This window comes from Entelurus aequoreus, linkage group LG07, assembly GCF_033978785.1.
Source record: "Entelurus aequoreus isolate RoL-2023_Sb linkage group LG07, RoL_Eaeq_v1.1, whole genome shotgun sequence".
Taxonomy (NCBI): domain Eukaryota; kingdom Metazoa; phylum Chordata; class Actinopteri; order Syngnathiformes; family Syngnathidae; genus Entelurus; species Entelurus aequoreus.
In genome coordinates, this window is record NC_084737.1 from 11,293,392 (window position 1) to 11,308,391 (window position 15,000).

Consider the following 15,000-nt stretch of genomic DNA (forward strand, 5'->3'; position numbering starts at 1 on the left):
ATATTGTTATCGTTTAGTTTTAATTTACTTTATTTAAATATTCAATCATAGTTTATTATTGTTATTTTAAAACGAACAATTGAATTACCTTTAATATTGTTATCGTTTAGTTTTAATTGACTTTATTTAAATATTCAATCATAGCTTATTATTGTTATTTTAAAACGAGCAATTTAATTACCTTTAATATTTGTTATCGTACAGTTTTAATTTACTTTATTTAAATATTCAATCATAGCTTATTATTGTTATTTTAAAACGAGCAATTTTTACTACCTTTAATATTTGTTATCGTTTAGTTTTAATTGACTTTATTTAAATATTCAATCATAGTTTTTTATTGTTATTTTAAAACGAGCAATTTAATTACCTTTAATATTTGTTATCGTACAGTTTTAATTTACTTTATTTAAATATTCAATCATAGTTTATTATTGTTATTTTAAAACGAGCAATTTAATTACCTTTAATATTTGTTATCGTTTAGTTTTAATTGACTTTATTTAAATATTCAATCATAGCTTATTATTGTTATTTTAAAACGAACAATTGAATTACCTTTAATATTGTTATCGTTTAGTTTTAATTGGCTTTATTTAAATATTCAATCATAGCTTATTATTGTTATTTTAAAACGAGCAATTTTTATTACCTTTAATATTTGTTATCGTTTAGTTTTAATTGACTTTATTTAAATATTCAATCATAGTTTATTATTGTTATTTTAAAACGAGCAATTTAATTACCTTTAATATTTGTTATCGTACAGTTTTAATTTACTTTATTTAAATATTCAATCATAGTTTATTATTGTTATTTTAAAACGAGCAATTTAATTACCTTTAATATTTGTTATCGTACAGTTTTAATTGACTTTATTTAAATATTAAATCATAGTTTTTTGTTATTTTAAAACGAGCAATTTTAATTACCTTTAATATTTGTTATCGTTTAGTTTTAATTGACTTTATTTAAATATTCAACCATAGTTTATTATTGTTATTTTAAAACGAGCAATTTAATTACCTTTAATATTTGTTATCGTTTAGTTTTAATTGACTTTATATAAATATTCAATCATAGCTTATTATTGTTATTTTAAAACGAACAATTGAATTACCTTTAATATTGTTATTGTTCAGTTTTAATTGACTTTATTTAAATATTCAATCATAGCTTATTATTGTTATTTTAAAACGAGCAATTTTTATTACCTTTAATATTTGTTATTGTACAGTTTTAATTTACTTTATTTAAATATTCAATCATAGTTTATTATTGTTATTTTAAAACGAGCAATTTAATTACCTTTAATATTTGTTATCGTACAGTTTTAATTGACTTTATTTAAATATTCAACCATAGTTTTTTGTTGTTATTTTAAAACTATTAATTTCAATTACCTTTAATATTTGTTATCGTTTAGTTTGAATTTCCAAAAACTTCATAACCTGCTACAGGCTCTCTACTCTCTACGATTTCCCGCCCCCAGGAAACAATGCAAATAGGAATAATCAGTTCCAGGGTCAAACTGTGGCCATCATAGGCAGTCAGGTGACTTCAGCAGTTCTACTAAAAGTGTTTATTGTACCATCCCAACAGCGTCAGCACGTGTAACTTTGGACTGTAAGCCGTTGATTTACGTCACGGTGGTTGACAATGACTTATCCCATAATGCAACAGGAGGTGTTTGTGATCCAAACAGACTTCCTGAACAAGGTGTTTTATTTCAAAATGACTAAGTCGGCTTGCAGCTGGCAGGAAAACACGAGAGTGTTTAATTCCTGACTATGACATCATCGAGTGCGTGCGCCTCTGAGCAGACTCACTTTTGGCAAACCAGACCTGATGCAACTCGTCTGGCCTGTGGTCACCATGACGACGACGACAGATAGCGTTGGAGCGTCAAACCAACAACAAGCGATAAGCAACTTCACCAGTCATTTAGACTTCATGAAGAAATGATGAAGTCAAATGCTTTTTTAAATTTTTTTTATATCTAAATGGCCAACAGGCCAAGCAAGGATCATTACCTCCACCAAGCACTTCATCGCTGCTTGCTGATTATCAACACGATTATACGGGGAGAAATCAATATATATAATTACATTAAAATAACATGTTTCTCAAACAAATACAGAAAATTAGTTAACAATAACATTGTATTAAATATTTTATTATGCTAACAATAACAATTTATCCACCTATATAATACATTACATTCTTTATTGTAAAGTTAATAAATAATTATTAAATAGTTTATAATTAAACAACAATAATATTAGAGTAATAATATTTTGTTAAGCAATAATTAATAATGTAAAAGTAGTGATAGTAAGAATTATAATATAGAACTACCAAGTTAATTTCCTCCTCCCAAAAATAAATTGGTGCCTCTGTCCAACAAAACGTATAACATTTATATTTTACTATGTAAAATGCATATTTTACCTTATTAATCATAAGAACAATTGTTAAATTAATTAAGTTTTTTTTTTAAAGCGACAACATTTGAGTTTTTTATTAGACTGTAAAATAAATAAATAAAATGTAAATGAAAATAAATAAATTTTATTAATATCATTACTGTTGTTACCAGGGCTGGATTTTTGAGTTTTTTCAACAATTGATCGAATTTGGCTCTAAATGCAGTTAATTTGTGGTAAATGTAGTACTGCCATGTAGTAATGCAGTAATGCCATATATGTGTAGTAATTATGTCACACAGTAATGTCATAAAGTAATGCCATGTAGTAAATGTCCTGTAGGTCCTGTAGTAATGCCATATATACGTAGTAATGTCCTGTAGTAATGCCATATATACGTACAAACCCCGTTTCCATATGAGTTGGGAAATTGTGTTAGATGTAAATATAAACGGAATACAATGATTTGCAAATCATTTTCAACCCATATTCAGTTGAATTTGCTACAAAGACAACATATTTGATGTTCAAACTGATAAACATTTTTTTGTGTGCAAATTATCATTAACTTTAGAATTTGATGGCAGCAACACGTGACAAAGAAGTTGGGAAAGGTGGCAATAAATACTGATAAAGTTGAGGAATGCTCATCAAACACTTATTTGGAACATCCCACAGGTGAACAGGCAAATTGGGAACAGGTGGGTGCCATGATTGGGTATAAAAGTAGATTCCATGAAATGCTCAGTCATTCACAAACAAGGATGGGGCGAGGGTCACCACTTTGTCAACAAATGCGTGAGCAAATTGTTGAACAGTTTAAGAAAAACCTTTCTCAACCAGCTATTGCAAGGAATTTAGGGATTTCACCATCTACGCTCCGTAATATCATCAAAGGGTTCAGAGAATCTGGAGAAATCACTGCACGTAAGCAGCTAAGCCCGTGACCTTCCATCCCTCAGGCTGTACTGCATCAACAAGCGACATCAGTGTGTAAAGGATATCACCACATGGGCTCAGGAACACTTCAGAAACCCACTGTCAGTAACTACAGTTGGTCGCTACATCTGTAAGTGCAAGTTAAAACTCTCCTATGCAAGGCGAAAACCGTTTATCAACAACACCCAGAAACGCCGTCGGCTTCGCTGGGCCTGAGCTCATCTAAGATGGACTGACGCAAAGTAGAAAAGTGTTCTGTGGTCTGACGAGTCCACATTTCAAATTGTTTTTGGAAACTGTGGACGTCGTGTGCTCCGGACCAAAGAGGAAAAGAACCATCCGGATTGTTATAGGCGCAAAGTGTAAAAGTCAGCATGTGTGATGGTATGGGGGTGTATTAGTGCCCAAGACATGGGTAACTTACACATCTGTGAAGGCGCCATTAATGCTGAAAGGTACATACAGGTTTTGGAGCAACATATGTTGCCATCCAACCAAGGTCTTTTTCATGGACCCTGCTTATTTCAGGAAGACAATGCCAAGCCACGTGTTACATCAACGTGGCTTCATAGTAAAAGAGTGCGGGTACTAGACTGGCTTGCCTGTAGTCCAGACCTGTCTCCCATTGAAAATGTGTGGCGCATTATGAAGCCTAAAATACCACAACGGAGACCCCCGGACTGTTGAACAACTTAAGCTGTACATCAAGCAAGAATGGGAAAGAATTCCACCTTAGAAGCTTCAAAAATGTGTCTCCTCAGTTCCCAAACCTTTACTGAGTGTTGTTAAAAGGAAAGGCCATGTAATACAGTGGTGAACATGCCCTTTCCCAACTACTTTGGCACGTGTTGCAGCCATGAAATTGTAAGTTAATTATTATTTGCAAAAAAATAAATAAAGTTTATGAGTTTGAACATCAAATATGTTGTCTTTGTAGTGCATTCAACTGAATATGGGTTGAAAAGGATTTGCAAATCATTGTATTCCGTTTATATTTACATCTAACACAATTTCCCAACTCATATGGAAACGGGGTTTGTACGTAGTAATGTCATGTAGTAATGCCGTATATATATATATATTTATATATGTAGTAATATCCTGTAGTAATGCCATATATATATATATATATATATATATATATATATATATATATATATATATATATATATATATATATATATATATATATATATATATATATGTGTGTAGTAATGTCATGTAGTAATACCATATATATACGTAATAATGATAAATTTGTGTGACAAGAAGCAGTACTTCAGCCTCATGACAACAGGAAGTGGACTTTGAACAAGAGGTGAAGAAATACTACTAATAAGCCAAATAAAAAGATGTGGTGATAGGACAGACAAAAGATGGCGAGGGGGGCGTGTCACTCACCAGCAGGTCCAAGCCCTCGCGGCGTCCCAGAGATCCGTGCTCCGCCCTCTCGGCGGCCGGCGTGACGATGTAAGGACTGGGAGTGGCTGAGGGCTTCATGTTGGGAAGGCTGAGAGACCTCAAGTCCTTGACGCTCTGCTCCACCTTCAACTCGTCACCAGGCCGCGCTGAAGGAGCAAACAACTCATTAAGTGCCATCACTTTCACGTCCAGATCGCCAAACAGGAAGTAAACAGGAAGTGGGCGCTGGATAACAAAAACTACATTTCTTAGAACTGATCAATGATTGTAAAGTTCGACGTTCACAGCAGGAAAAACTCTTAATTGTGCGAATGCAAATTCGAGCAACTTTTTTAGAGGAAAAAAGTCTGAAAATCTCAAATATTTGAGACCAATAAGGTCAATTCTTAATTACCGCTTTCTATCTGTTATTTAAAAGAAATAATACTCATGCCCTTCTAATAATTTTAATACAAACTACACAGGAGCTGCCAAACACAGACAATGTCTTGGTCAGTGTGCAATTTTCAACAGGAAGTGATGCCCTTAAATAGTCACAGCTGTGGTCAATCAATTGACATAATAAATCAAGAACAACTTCATATATAAAAGTGCACAAATAATAGACAAAATGGAAACATTTTACAAAATAAATCAAAGACTCAGTACAGTACCATAGGAAAATAAATAAAGCAATAAAATGTTTTTAAAAAATGTATCATTGGAAAATAAAAAAATAAAATATATTTATACTGTATATATATATATATATATATATATATATTATTGCTTTATTAATTTTCCTATGATACTGTACACATTTTGTAATTTTTTTATTGCTTTTTTTAAATTTATTTTTTTACACATTATTGCTTTATTTTTTTTAATTTTCCAATGATACATTTAAAAAAAAATTGTATTGCTTTATTTATTTTCTTAAATCAAAGTCTTTGATTTATTTTGTACAATTTTCCATTCACTCTGTTATTTGTCCACTTTCATATTTGAAGTTGCTCTTGATTTATTACATCAATTGACTATTTAAGGGCATCACTTCCTGTTGAAAATTGCACACTGACCAAGACATTGTCGAAACCGGTCAATTGATATAATAAATTAAGAACAACTTCAAAAATGAAAGTGGACAAATGGACACAATGGAAAAATTGTGCAAAATAAATCAAAGACTCAGTACAGTATCGTAGTAAAATAAATACATCTATAAAATACATTTTTTTTAAATAATTAAAAAAATAAAGCAATGAAAATTGTTGTAATTGCTTTATTTATTTTCCTATGATACTGTACACATTTTGTCTTTTTTTTTTTTAAATAGTTTTTTTATTATCATTATTTTTTATTACACATTTTTAAATTGCCTTATTTATTTTTTTATTCTTTTATTTATTTTCCTATGATACTGTACTGAGTCTTTGATATATTTTGTACAATTTTCCATTCTGTCTGTTATTTGTCCACTTTCATATTTGAAGTTGCTCTTGATTTATTACATCAATTGACTATTTAAGGGCATCACTTCCTGTTGAAAATTGCACACTGACCAAGACATTGTCGAAACCGGTCAATTGATATAATAAATTAAGAACAACTTCAAAAATGAAAGTGGACAAATGGACACAATGGAAAAATTGTGCAAAATAAATCAAAGACTCAGTACAGTATCGTAGGAAAATAAATACAACTATAAAATCTTTTTTTTTTAAATAATTAAAAAAATAAAGCAATGAAAATTGTTATAATTGCTTTATTTATTTTCCTATGATACTGTACACATTTTGTCATTTTTTAAAATAGTTTTTTTATTATCATTATTTTTTATTACACATTTTTTAATTGCCTTATTTATTTTGTATTGCTTTATTTATTTTCCTATGATACTTTACAGAGTCTTTGATTTATTTTGTACATTTTTTCCATTTTGTCTATTATTTGTGCACTTATATATTTGAAGTTGTTCTTGAGTTAATATGTCAATTGATTGACCACAGCTGTGACTATTTAAGGGCATCACTTCCTGTTGAAAATTGCACACTGACCAAGACATTGTCGAAACCGGTCAATTGATGTAATGAATCAAGAACAATTTCAAAAATTAAAGTGCACAAATGGACAAAATGGAAAAATTGTCCAAAATAAATCAAAGACTCAGTACAGTATCATAGGAAAAAATACATCTTATAAAATAAAAAAATAAATCAAGCACTCAAAATTGTTATAATTGCTTTATTTATTTTCCTATGATACTGTACACATTGTCATTTTTTTATTGGTTTTAATTTTTTTTCCCCTTTTTTTATTACACATTTTTTTATTGCCTTATTTATTTTTTATTGCTTTATTTATTTTCCTATGATACTTTACTGAGTCTTTGATTTATTTTGTACATTTTTTCCATTTTGTCTATAATTTGTGCACTTTTCTTTTTGAAGTTGTTCTTGATGTATTATGTCAATTGATTGACCACAGCTGTGACTATTTAAAAGGGCATCACTTCCTGTTGAAAATTGCACACTGACCAAGACATTGTCGAAACCGGTCAATTGATGTAATAAATCAAGAACAACTTCAAAAATGAAAGTGCATAAATGGACAAAATGGAAAAATTGTACACAATAAATCAAAGACTCAGTACATACTAGTATCATAGGAAAAAATACATCTTATAAAATAAAATAATAAATCAAGCACTCAAAATTGTTATAATTGCTTTATTTATTTTCCTATGATACTGTACACATTATTGTCATTTTTTTATTGGTAATAATTTTTTCCCCCCTTTTTTTATTACACATTTTTTTATTGCCATATTTATTTTTTTATTGCTTTGTTTATTTTCCCATGATACTGTACTGAGTCTTTGATTTATTTTGTAAATTTTTTCCATTTTGTCTATTATTTGTCCACTTTTATATTTGAAGTTGTTCTTGATTATGTCAATTGATTGACCACAGCTGTGACTATTTAAAAGGGCATCACTTCCTGTTGAAAATTGCACACTGACCAAGACATTGTCGAAACCGGTCAATTGATATAAAAAAATCAAGAACAACTTCAAAAATGAAAGTGCATAAATGGACAAAATGGAAAAATTGTACAAAATAAATCAAAGACAGCATAATTCAATTCACTGCATTATGCGATTAACTTGATGAATTATTGTGGCCACTTGGTGTTGCCAAAAAACAACAATTATCCCTCCACTTCAATTTAAAGAAAGCAGAAACGGTTAAAAACAAATAGGTTAGTGTTTTTCATTGTGAAGTGAAGTATATTTATATAGCACTTTTCTCTAGTGACTCAAAGTGCTTTTACATAGTGAAACCCATTATCTAAGTTCCATTCAAACCAGTGTGGGTGGCACTGGGAGCAGGTGGGTAAAGTGTCTTGCCCAAGGACACAACGGCAGTGACTGGGATGGCGGAAGCGGGGATCGAACCTGGAACCCTCAAGTTGCTGGCACGGCCACTCTACCAACCGAGCTAACCTTGTTTCTTTGAGTAATTTCACCTGATCAAACCTCTCCAAACACACACTACACAATAATAAAAGTATGTACGATTCATGCTGACTGATATCGCATCGGTATCAGCCATACTCAAGGCTCCAGTATCGGTATTGTATCGGACGTGACAATGTAGTTTATTATTAAATATAAGTGTGTTATTAATACACTTCTGACGTGTAAACCATGAAAGAAAAATACGTTTTCTATTGTGTATAGCAACGGTAACATGTTGCACTTGTAACCCCTCTCGGGAGGCCACACCTCTTCCTCTCTTCGCCACGGCGACGGCTGCGAGAGGAAGCTGGCCCGCACTGATTACTCTCGTCATTGTTTAAGGTCGTGCCAGATAAGAGAGCTCATGTCAAACGCGCCGCGAGGGGCGAGGCATCAAAACCACTTCTGTGGACAAAACCTGATTGTTCCGAGTCAGCAGAGACGCGATTTTGACTGTTTGGGTTTTGGAAACACACCCCTAAAGCGAGTCGACACGGTCAATCGGCCGTCTTTACCTTTGACTTTGAGGTAGTGTCCGCCAAATCTGTAGGCCTCAAAGTTGAGGGACAGAGGCGTGTTGGACTGATCCAGGAACAGGTCCACCTGGGACAGCTCGATGCCGTTCCTCTCAAACACTGGAGCCAGAACCTCTCTGCAACACAACGCAGATTGATGTCAGATTCAACTTTTATTATCTACAACCTTTTGGATAAGTGACTGACAGATCCAATTTGTTTGTGTGACATAAAATATGTGAATATAGTATAATAAATGAACAAAGTACATGTAATCAAATCATTAAAAAGCTTATAGAATATAGAAATTCAATACAAAAATATACTGGTCATTAAATCAATAAATATACACTATCTAGTAATTATGATTACATTTCAAAACATTTGTAATGAATGATTGAATAAAAAATATTTCCCATTCTAATTTTATTTGTATAATATAATATCAATTATAATAATTCAAAAATAAAAATTGTAGGAAAATTCTAATTAAATTTTCTATTTAAACTATTCTAAATTATAATAATAATATTAATTAATTATTAATAATAACTCAATAATATAAATAATTGTATCTTCTTAAACGTAAAATGTATTTATTCACTTTGCAGTGAATTGAATTTTAATTAATGATTAAATAAAAAATATATTGGTTATTAAATCAATAAATATACACTATCTATTAATTATGATTTCATTTAAAAAAATGTGTAATTAATGATTAAATAAAAAATATTTCCCATTCAAATTTTGATTAAATAATATAATTGTATTATTTATTATAATAAATCAAAAATAAAAATGGTAGAAACATTCTAATTAAATTTTCTATTTAAACTATTTAAAATTATAATATAATTATGCTAATTAATTATAATAATAATTCACAATTTACATTTTCTTAAACGTAAAATGTATTTATTCACTTTGCAGTAAATTGCCTAGTAAAAAAAAACAAAAAACTAAGGAGTGGCATTCAAAAAAAAAAAAAAATTCTCACAAAAAACCCACTCTATTGTGAAAATGTGACTTAAAACATTTACTGTACACTTAAAAAGTGTTTGATGGACACAGTTTGACCCCGGAAACTGATTGTTTATATTATTTTCTGTGAGGAAAATTGTTTTGAAATATGAACTCACAGATTAACTTGCATTTTCCCCAAAAGTGCAAAAAGTGAAATGTTTACTTTTTAAATCATGAATAAGAGGAAATAAGAGTGATATTATTTCCCCAAAAACATTTCTAATGAATGATTAAATAAAAAATATATTGGTCATTAAATCAAAATCACTATCTAGTAATTATGATTACATTTCAAAACATTTGCAATGAATGATTAAATACAAAATATTTCCCATTCTAATTTTATTTGTATAATATAATAATATTATATATTATAATAATTCAAAAATAAAAATTGTAGGAAAATTCTAATTAAATTTTCTATTTAAGCTATTCTAAATTATAATAATAATATTAAATAATTATTAATAATAATTCAACAATATAAATAATTGTATCTTCTTAAACGTAAAATTTATTTATTCACTTTGCAGTAAATTGAATTTTAATTCATGATTAAATAAAAAATATATTGGTCATTAAATCAATAAATATACACTATCTAGTAATTATGATTTCATTTTAAAAAATGTGTAATTAATGATTAAATAAAAAATATTTCCCATTCAAATTTTTTTTAAATAATATAATTTTATTATTTATTATAAAAAAACAAAAATAGAAATGGTAGAAACATTCTAATTTAATTTTCTATTTAAACTATTTAAAATGATAATATAATTATGCTAATTAATTATAATAATAATTCACAATTTACATTTTCTTAAACGTAAAATGTATTTATTCACTTTGCAGTAAATTGCCTAGTAAAAAAACAATAAAAAACTAAGGAGTGGCATTCAAAAAAAAAAAAATTCTCACAAAAAACCCACTCTATTGTGAAAATGTGACTTAAAACATTTACTGTACACTTAAAAAGTGTTTGATGGACACAGTTTGACCCCGGAAACTGATTGTTTATATTATTTTCTGTGAGGAAAATTGTTTTGAAATATGAACTCACAGATTAACTTGCATTTTCCCCAAAAGTGCAAAAAGTGAAATGTTTACTTTTTAAATCATGAATCAGAGGAAATAAGAGTGATATTATTTCCCCAAAAACATTTCTAATGAATGATTAAATAAAAAATATTTTGGTCATTAAATCAAAATCACTATCTAGTAATTATGATTACATTTCAATACATTTGTAATTAATGATTAAATAAAAAATATTTCCCATTCTAATTGTATTTTTTATAATATATCATTATATTATTTATAATGTAATAATATTAATTAATGTAATAATATTCATTAATTGTAATAATAATTCAATAATAGAAATTATAAAAACAATTCTAATTTACTTATTCTTAAACGTAAAATTAATTTTTTCACTTTGCAGTAAATTGCCTCGAAAAAAAACCAATTAAAAAACTAAAGAGTGGCATTCCAAAAAACACAAAAAACCCACAGTTTTTATAGTTGTTAAAATGTGAATTAAAACATTTACTGTACACTTAAAAAGTGTTTAATTGACACAGTTTGACTTTTCTGTGTGCAAAAAGTGAAACGTTTACTTTTTAAATCATGTATAAAGGAAATAAGAGTGATATTATTTCCCCAAAAACATTTTTAATTAATGATTAAATAAAAAATATATTGGTCATTAAATCAATAAATATACACTATCTAGTAATTATCATTACATTTCAAAACATTTGTCATTAATGATTAAATAAAAAATATTTCCCATTCTAATTTTATTTTTATAATATAATAACATTATTATAATAATTCAAAAATAAAAGTTGTAGAAAAATTCTAATTACATTTTCTATTTAAACTATTTTAAATTATAATATAATAATATCAATTAATTATAAAAAAATTCTAATTGACATTTTCTCAAACGTAAAATGTATTCATTCACTTTGCAGTAAATTGCCTCGTAAAAAAAACAATTAAAAAACTAAGGAGTGGCATTCCAAAAAACACATTTTTTTCACAAAAAAAAAAATCCACTCTTTTTACAGTTGTTAAAATGTGACTTAAAACATTTACTGTACACTTAAAAAGTGTTTGATGGACACAGTTTGACCCCGGAAACTGATTGTTTATATTATTTTCTGTGAGGAAAATTGTTTTGAAATATGAACTCACAGATTAAACTGCATTTTCCCCAAAAGTGCAAAAAGTGAAATGTTTACTTTTTAAATCATGAATAAGAGGAAATAAGAGTGATATTATTTCCCCAAAAACATTTCTAATTAATGATTAAATAAAAAATATATTGGTCATTAAATTAATTAATATACACTATCTAGTGATTATGATTACATTTCAAAACATTTGTAATTAATGATTAAATCAAAAATATTTCCCATTCTAATTTCTTAAAAATAATATAATAATTTTATTTATTATAATAAATCAAAAATAAAAATTGTAAAAAAAAAAAATTCTAATTTAATTTTCTATTTAAACTATTTTAAATTATAAGATAATAATATTAATTAATTATAATTACATAGAAATTATAAAAAAATTCTAATTTACATTTTCTTAAACGTAAAATTTATTTATTCACTTTGCAGTAAATTGCCTCGTCAAAAAAACAATAAAAAACTAAGGAGTGGCATTCACAAAAAAAAACACTCTTTTTACAGTTGTTAAAATGTGACTTAAAACAGGAGGGTATCTAGTCGATACTACTATGATTACATCAATATTTTTTATCGTCACAAAATCTTTTTTTTTTTTTTTTAAATTCATATTATATTCATAAACTCAGGAAATACGTCCCTGGACACAGGAGGACTTAAATTATGATCAATGTATGATCCTGTACCTACTTGGTATCGGATCGATACCTAAATGTGTGGTATCGTCCAAAACCAATGTAAAGTATCAAAGAAGAGAAGAATAAGTGATTATTACATTTTAACAGAATTGTAGATAGAACATGTTGAAACAGAAAATAAGCAGATATTAACAGTAAATGAACAAGTAGATTAATAATCATTTTTTACAGCTTGTCCTTTATAATGTAGACAAAATAATAGGTGTATAAATGACACAATATGTTACTGCATACGTCAGCAGACTAATTACGAGTCTCTGTTTGTTTACTTACTACTAAAAGACAAGTTGTCTAGTATGTTCACTATTTTATTTAAGGACTAAATTCCAATTATAATAATATGTTTAATGTACCCTAAGATTTTTTGTTCAAATAAAGCCAATAATGCCATTTTTTGTGGTCCCCCTTATTAAGAAAAGTATGGAAATACATTTTGGTACCGGTACCAAAATATTACTTTCGAGACGACCCCGGTTTACTTTTTAAATAATGAACGAGAGCAAAAAGGAGCGATGTTATTTCCACAAAAACTCACCGCAGTGTTTTCTTTTTCATAGCGGGGACTATTTCTGTGTTGATGTCTACGTTGAGGTCAAACTTGAGGCTGAAGCACTCCTTGCTGGGGTCCTGGGGAACACACACAAACACACACACACACACACACACACACACACACACACACACACACACACACACACACACACACACGTATATAAATGTATTGCCTACTTTGTGTGGACCCACGTTTGGTTAGTAGGTTGTGAGGGCCCCCCTTTCCACTATAGCTAGAATGATGGAAAAAATATATCTAGCACTAGATGGGAGTAGAGAGTTGCAACCTCACTTCAGAATGCCAAACACACAAAGTAAAAAAAATATTTTACTTCTGTAGTTGTGAGGACCGACCGCTGTTGCTAGGTAGATTTGACCGTACACACACATAGTCGTTAACTCGTTAGGGACTTAATTACTTTATCAACTTATCAACAGTATTTTGTATTTCTGTAGTGTTTTGTATATTGTACAGGATTGCTTATTATTTTTATTGGATAGTAGTCTGTTTATTTCAATTGTTGTTTTTTTTTCTTTATTACCTCTTGTGCAATTTATTTTTACCCCATATTTGTTCCCACTACCGCACCTTAAATTGGAGTCCTTAATCTCGTTATATGCAAATATAATGACAATAAAGTCCATTATATTGTATTCTAACTTAAACTTCACCCACACACACACACATGAACACACACACACTTAGTTTGAAGGCCTACTGAAAGCCACTACTACCGACTACTTTATATATCAATGATGAAATCTTAACATTGCAACACATGCCAATACGGCCGGGTTAACTTATAAAGTGACATTTTAAAATTCCCGGGAAATATCCGGCTGAAACATCGCGGTATGATGACGTATGCGTGTGACGAAGTCAGAGTAACGGAAGTTATGGTACCCCGTAGAATCCTATACAAAAAGCTCTGTTTTCATTTCATAATTCCACAGTATTCTGGACATCTTTTGCAATTTTTTTAATGAACAATGAAGGCTGCAAAGAAGACAGTTGTAGGTGGGATCAGTGTATTAGCAGCGGACTACAGCAACACAACCAGGAGGACTTTGTTGGAGCGCTAGCCGCGCTAGCTGCCGACTTCACCTTGACTTCCTACGTCCGTCAAACGCATCGGGTGAAGTCGTTCGTCCTTCTGCCGATCGCTGGAACGCAGGTGAGCACGGGTGTTGATGAGCAAATGAGGGCTGGCTGGCGTAGGTGGAGAGCTAATGTTTTTAGCATAGCTCTGTGCAGTCCGGTTGCTAAGTTAGCTTCAATGGCGTCGTTAGCACAGCATTGTTAACCTTCGCCAGCCTGGAAAGCATTAACCGTGTATTTACATGTCCACGGTTTAATAGTATTGTTGATTTTCTATCTATACTTCCAGTCAGGGGTTTATTTCTTTTGTTTCTATATGCAGTTAAAGCAAGATGCTATCACGTTAGCTCGTAGCTAAAGCATTTCGCCGATGTATTGTCGTGGAGATAAAAGGCACTGAATGTCCATTTCGCGTTCTCGACTCTCATTTTCAAGAGGATATAGTATCCCAGGTGGTTTAAAATACAAATCTGTGATCTACAATAGAAAAAGGAGAGTGTGGAATCCAATGAGCCAGCTTGTACCTAAGTTACGGTCAGAGCGAAAAAAGATACGTCCATCGCTGCCTCTCAAGTCATTCACTGTAACGTTCTTCATCTACGAATCTTTCATCTTCG

General features: G+C 29.7%; 1 protein-coding gene across 4 annotated transcripts in view; it reads right to left on the reverse strand.

The window, feature by feature from the left end:
• Nucleotides 1-15,000, reverse strand: part of plekhg5b (pleckstrin homology domain containing, family G (with RhoGef domain) member 5b) — a 215,349-nt gene that overhangs the window by 69,589 nt on the left and 130,760 nt on the right. For all 4 annotated transcript variants that reach the window (XM_062052555.1, XM_062052554.1, XM_062052556.1 and 1 more), the window contains 3 exons: nucleotides 13,268-13,359; nucleotides 8,802-8,938; nucleotides 4,767-4,933 (listed from right to left, as the gene is read on the reverse strand). In XM_062052555.1, coding sequence (XP_061908539.1) covers nucleotides 4,767-4,933; nucleotides 8,802-8,938; nucleotides 13,268-13,359 — 396 coding nt within the window. The remainder of the gene's footprint in view (nucleotides 1-4,766; nucleotides 4,934-8,801; nucleotides 8,939-13,267; nucleotides 13,360-15,000) is intronic.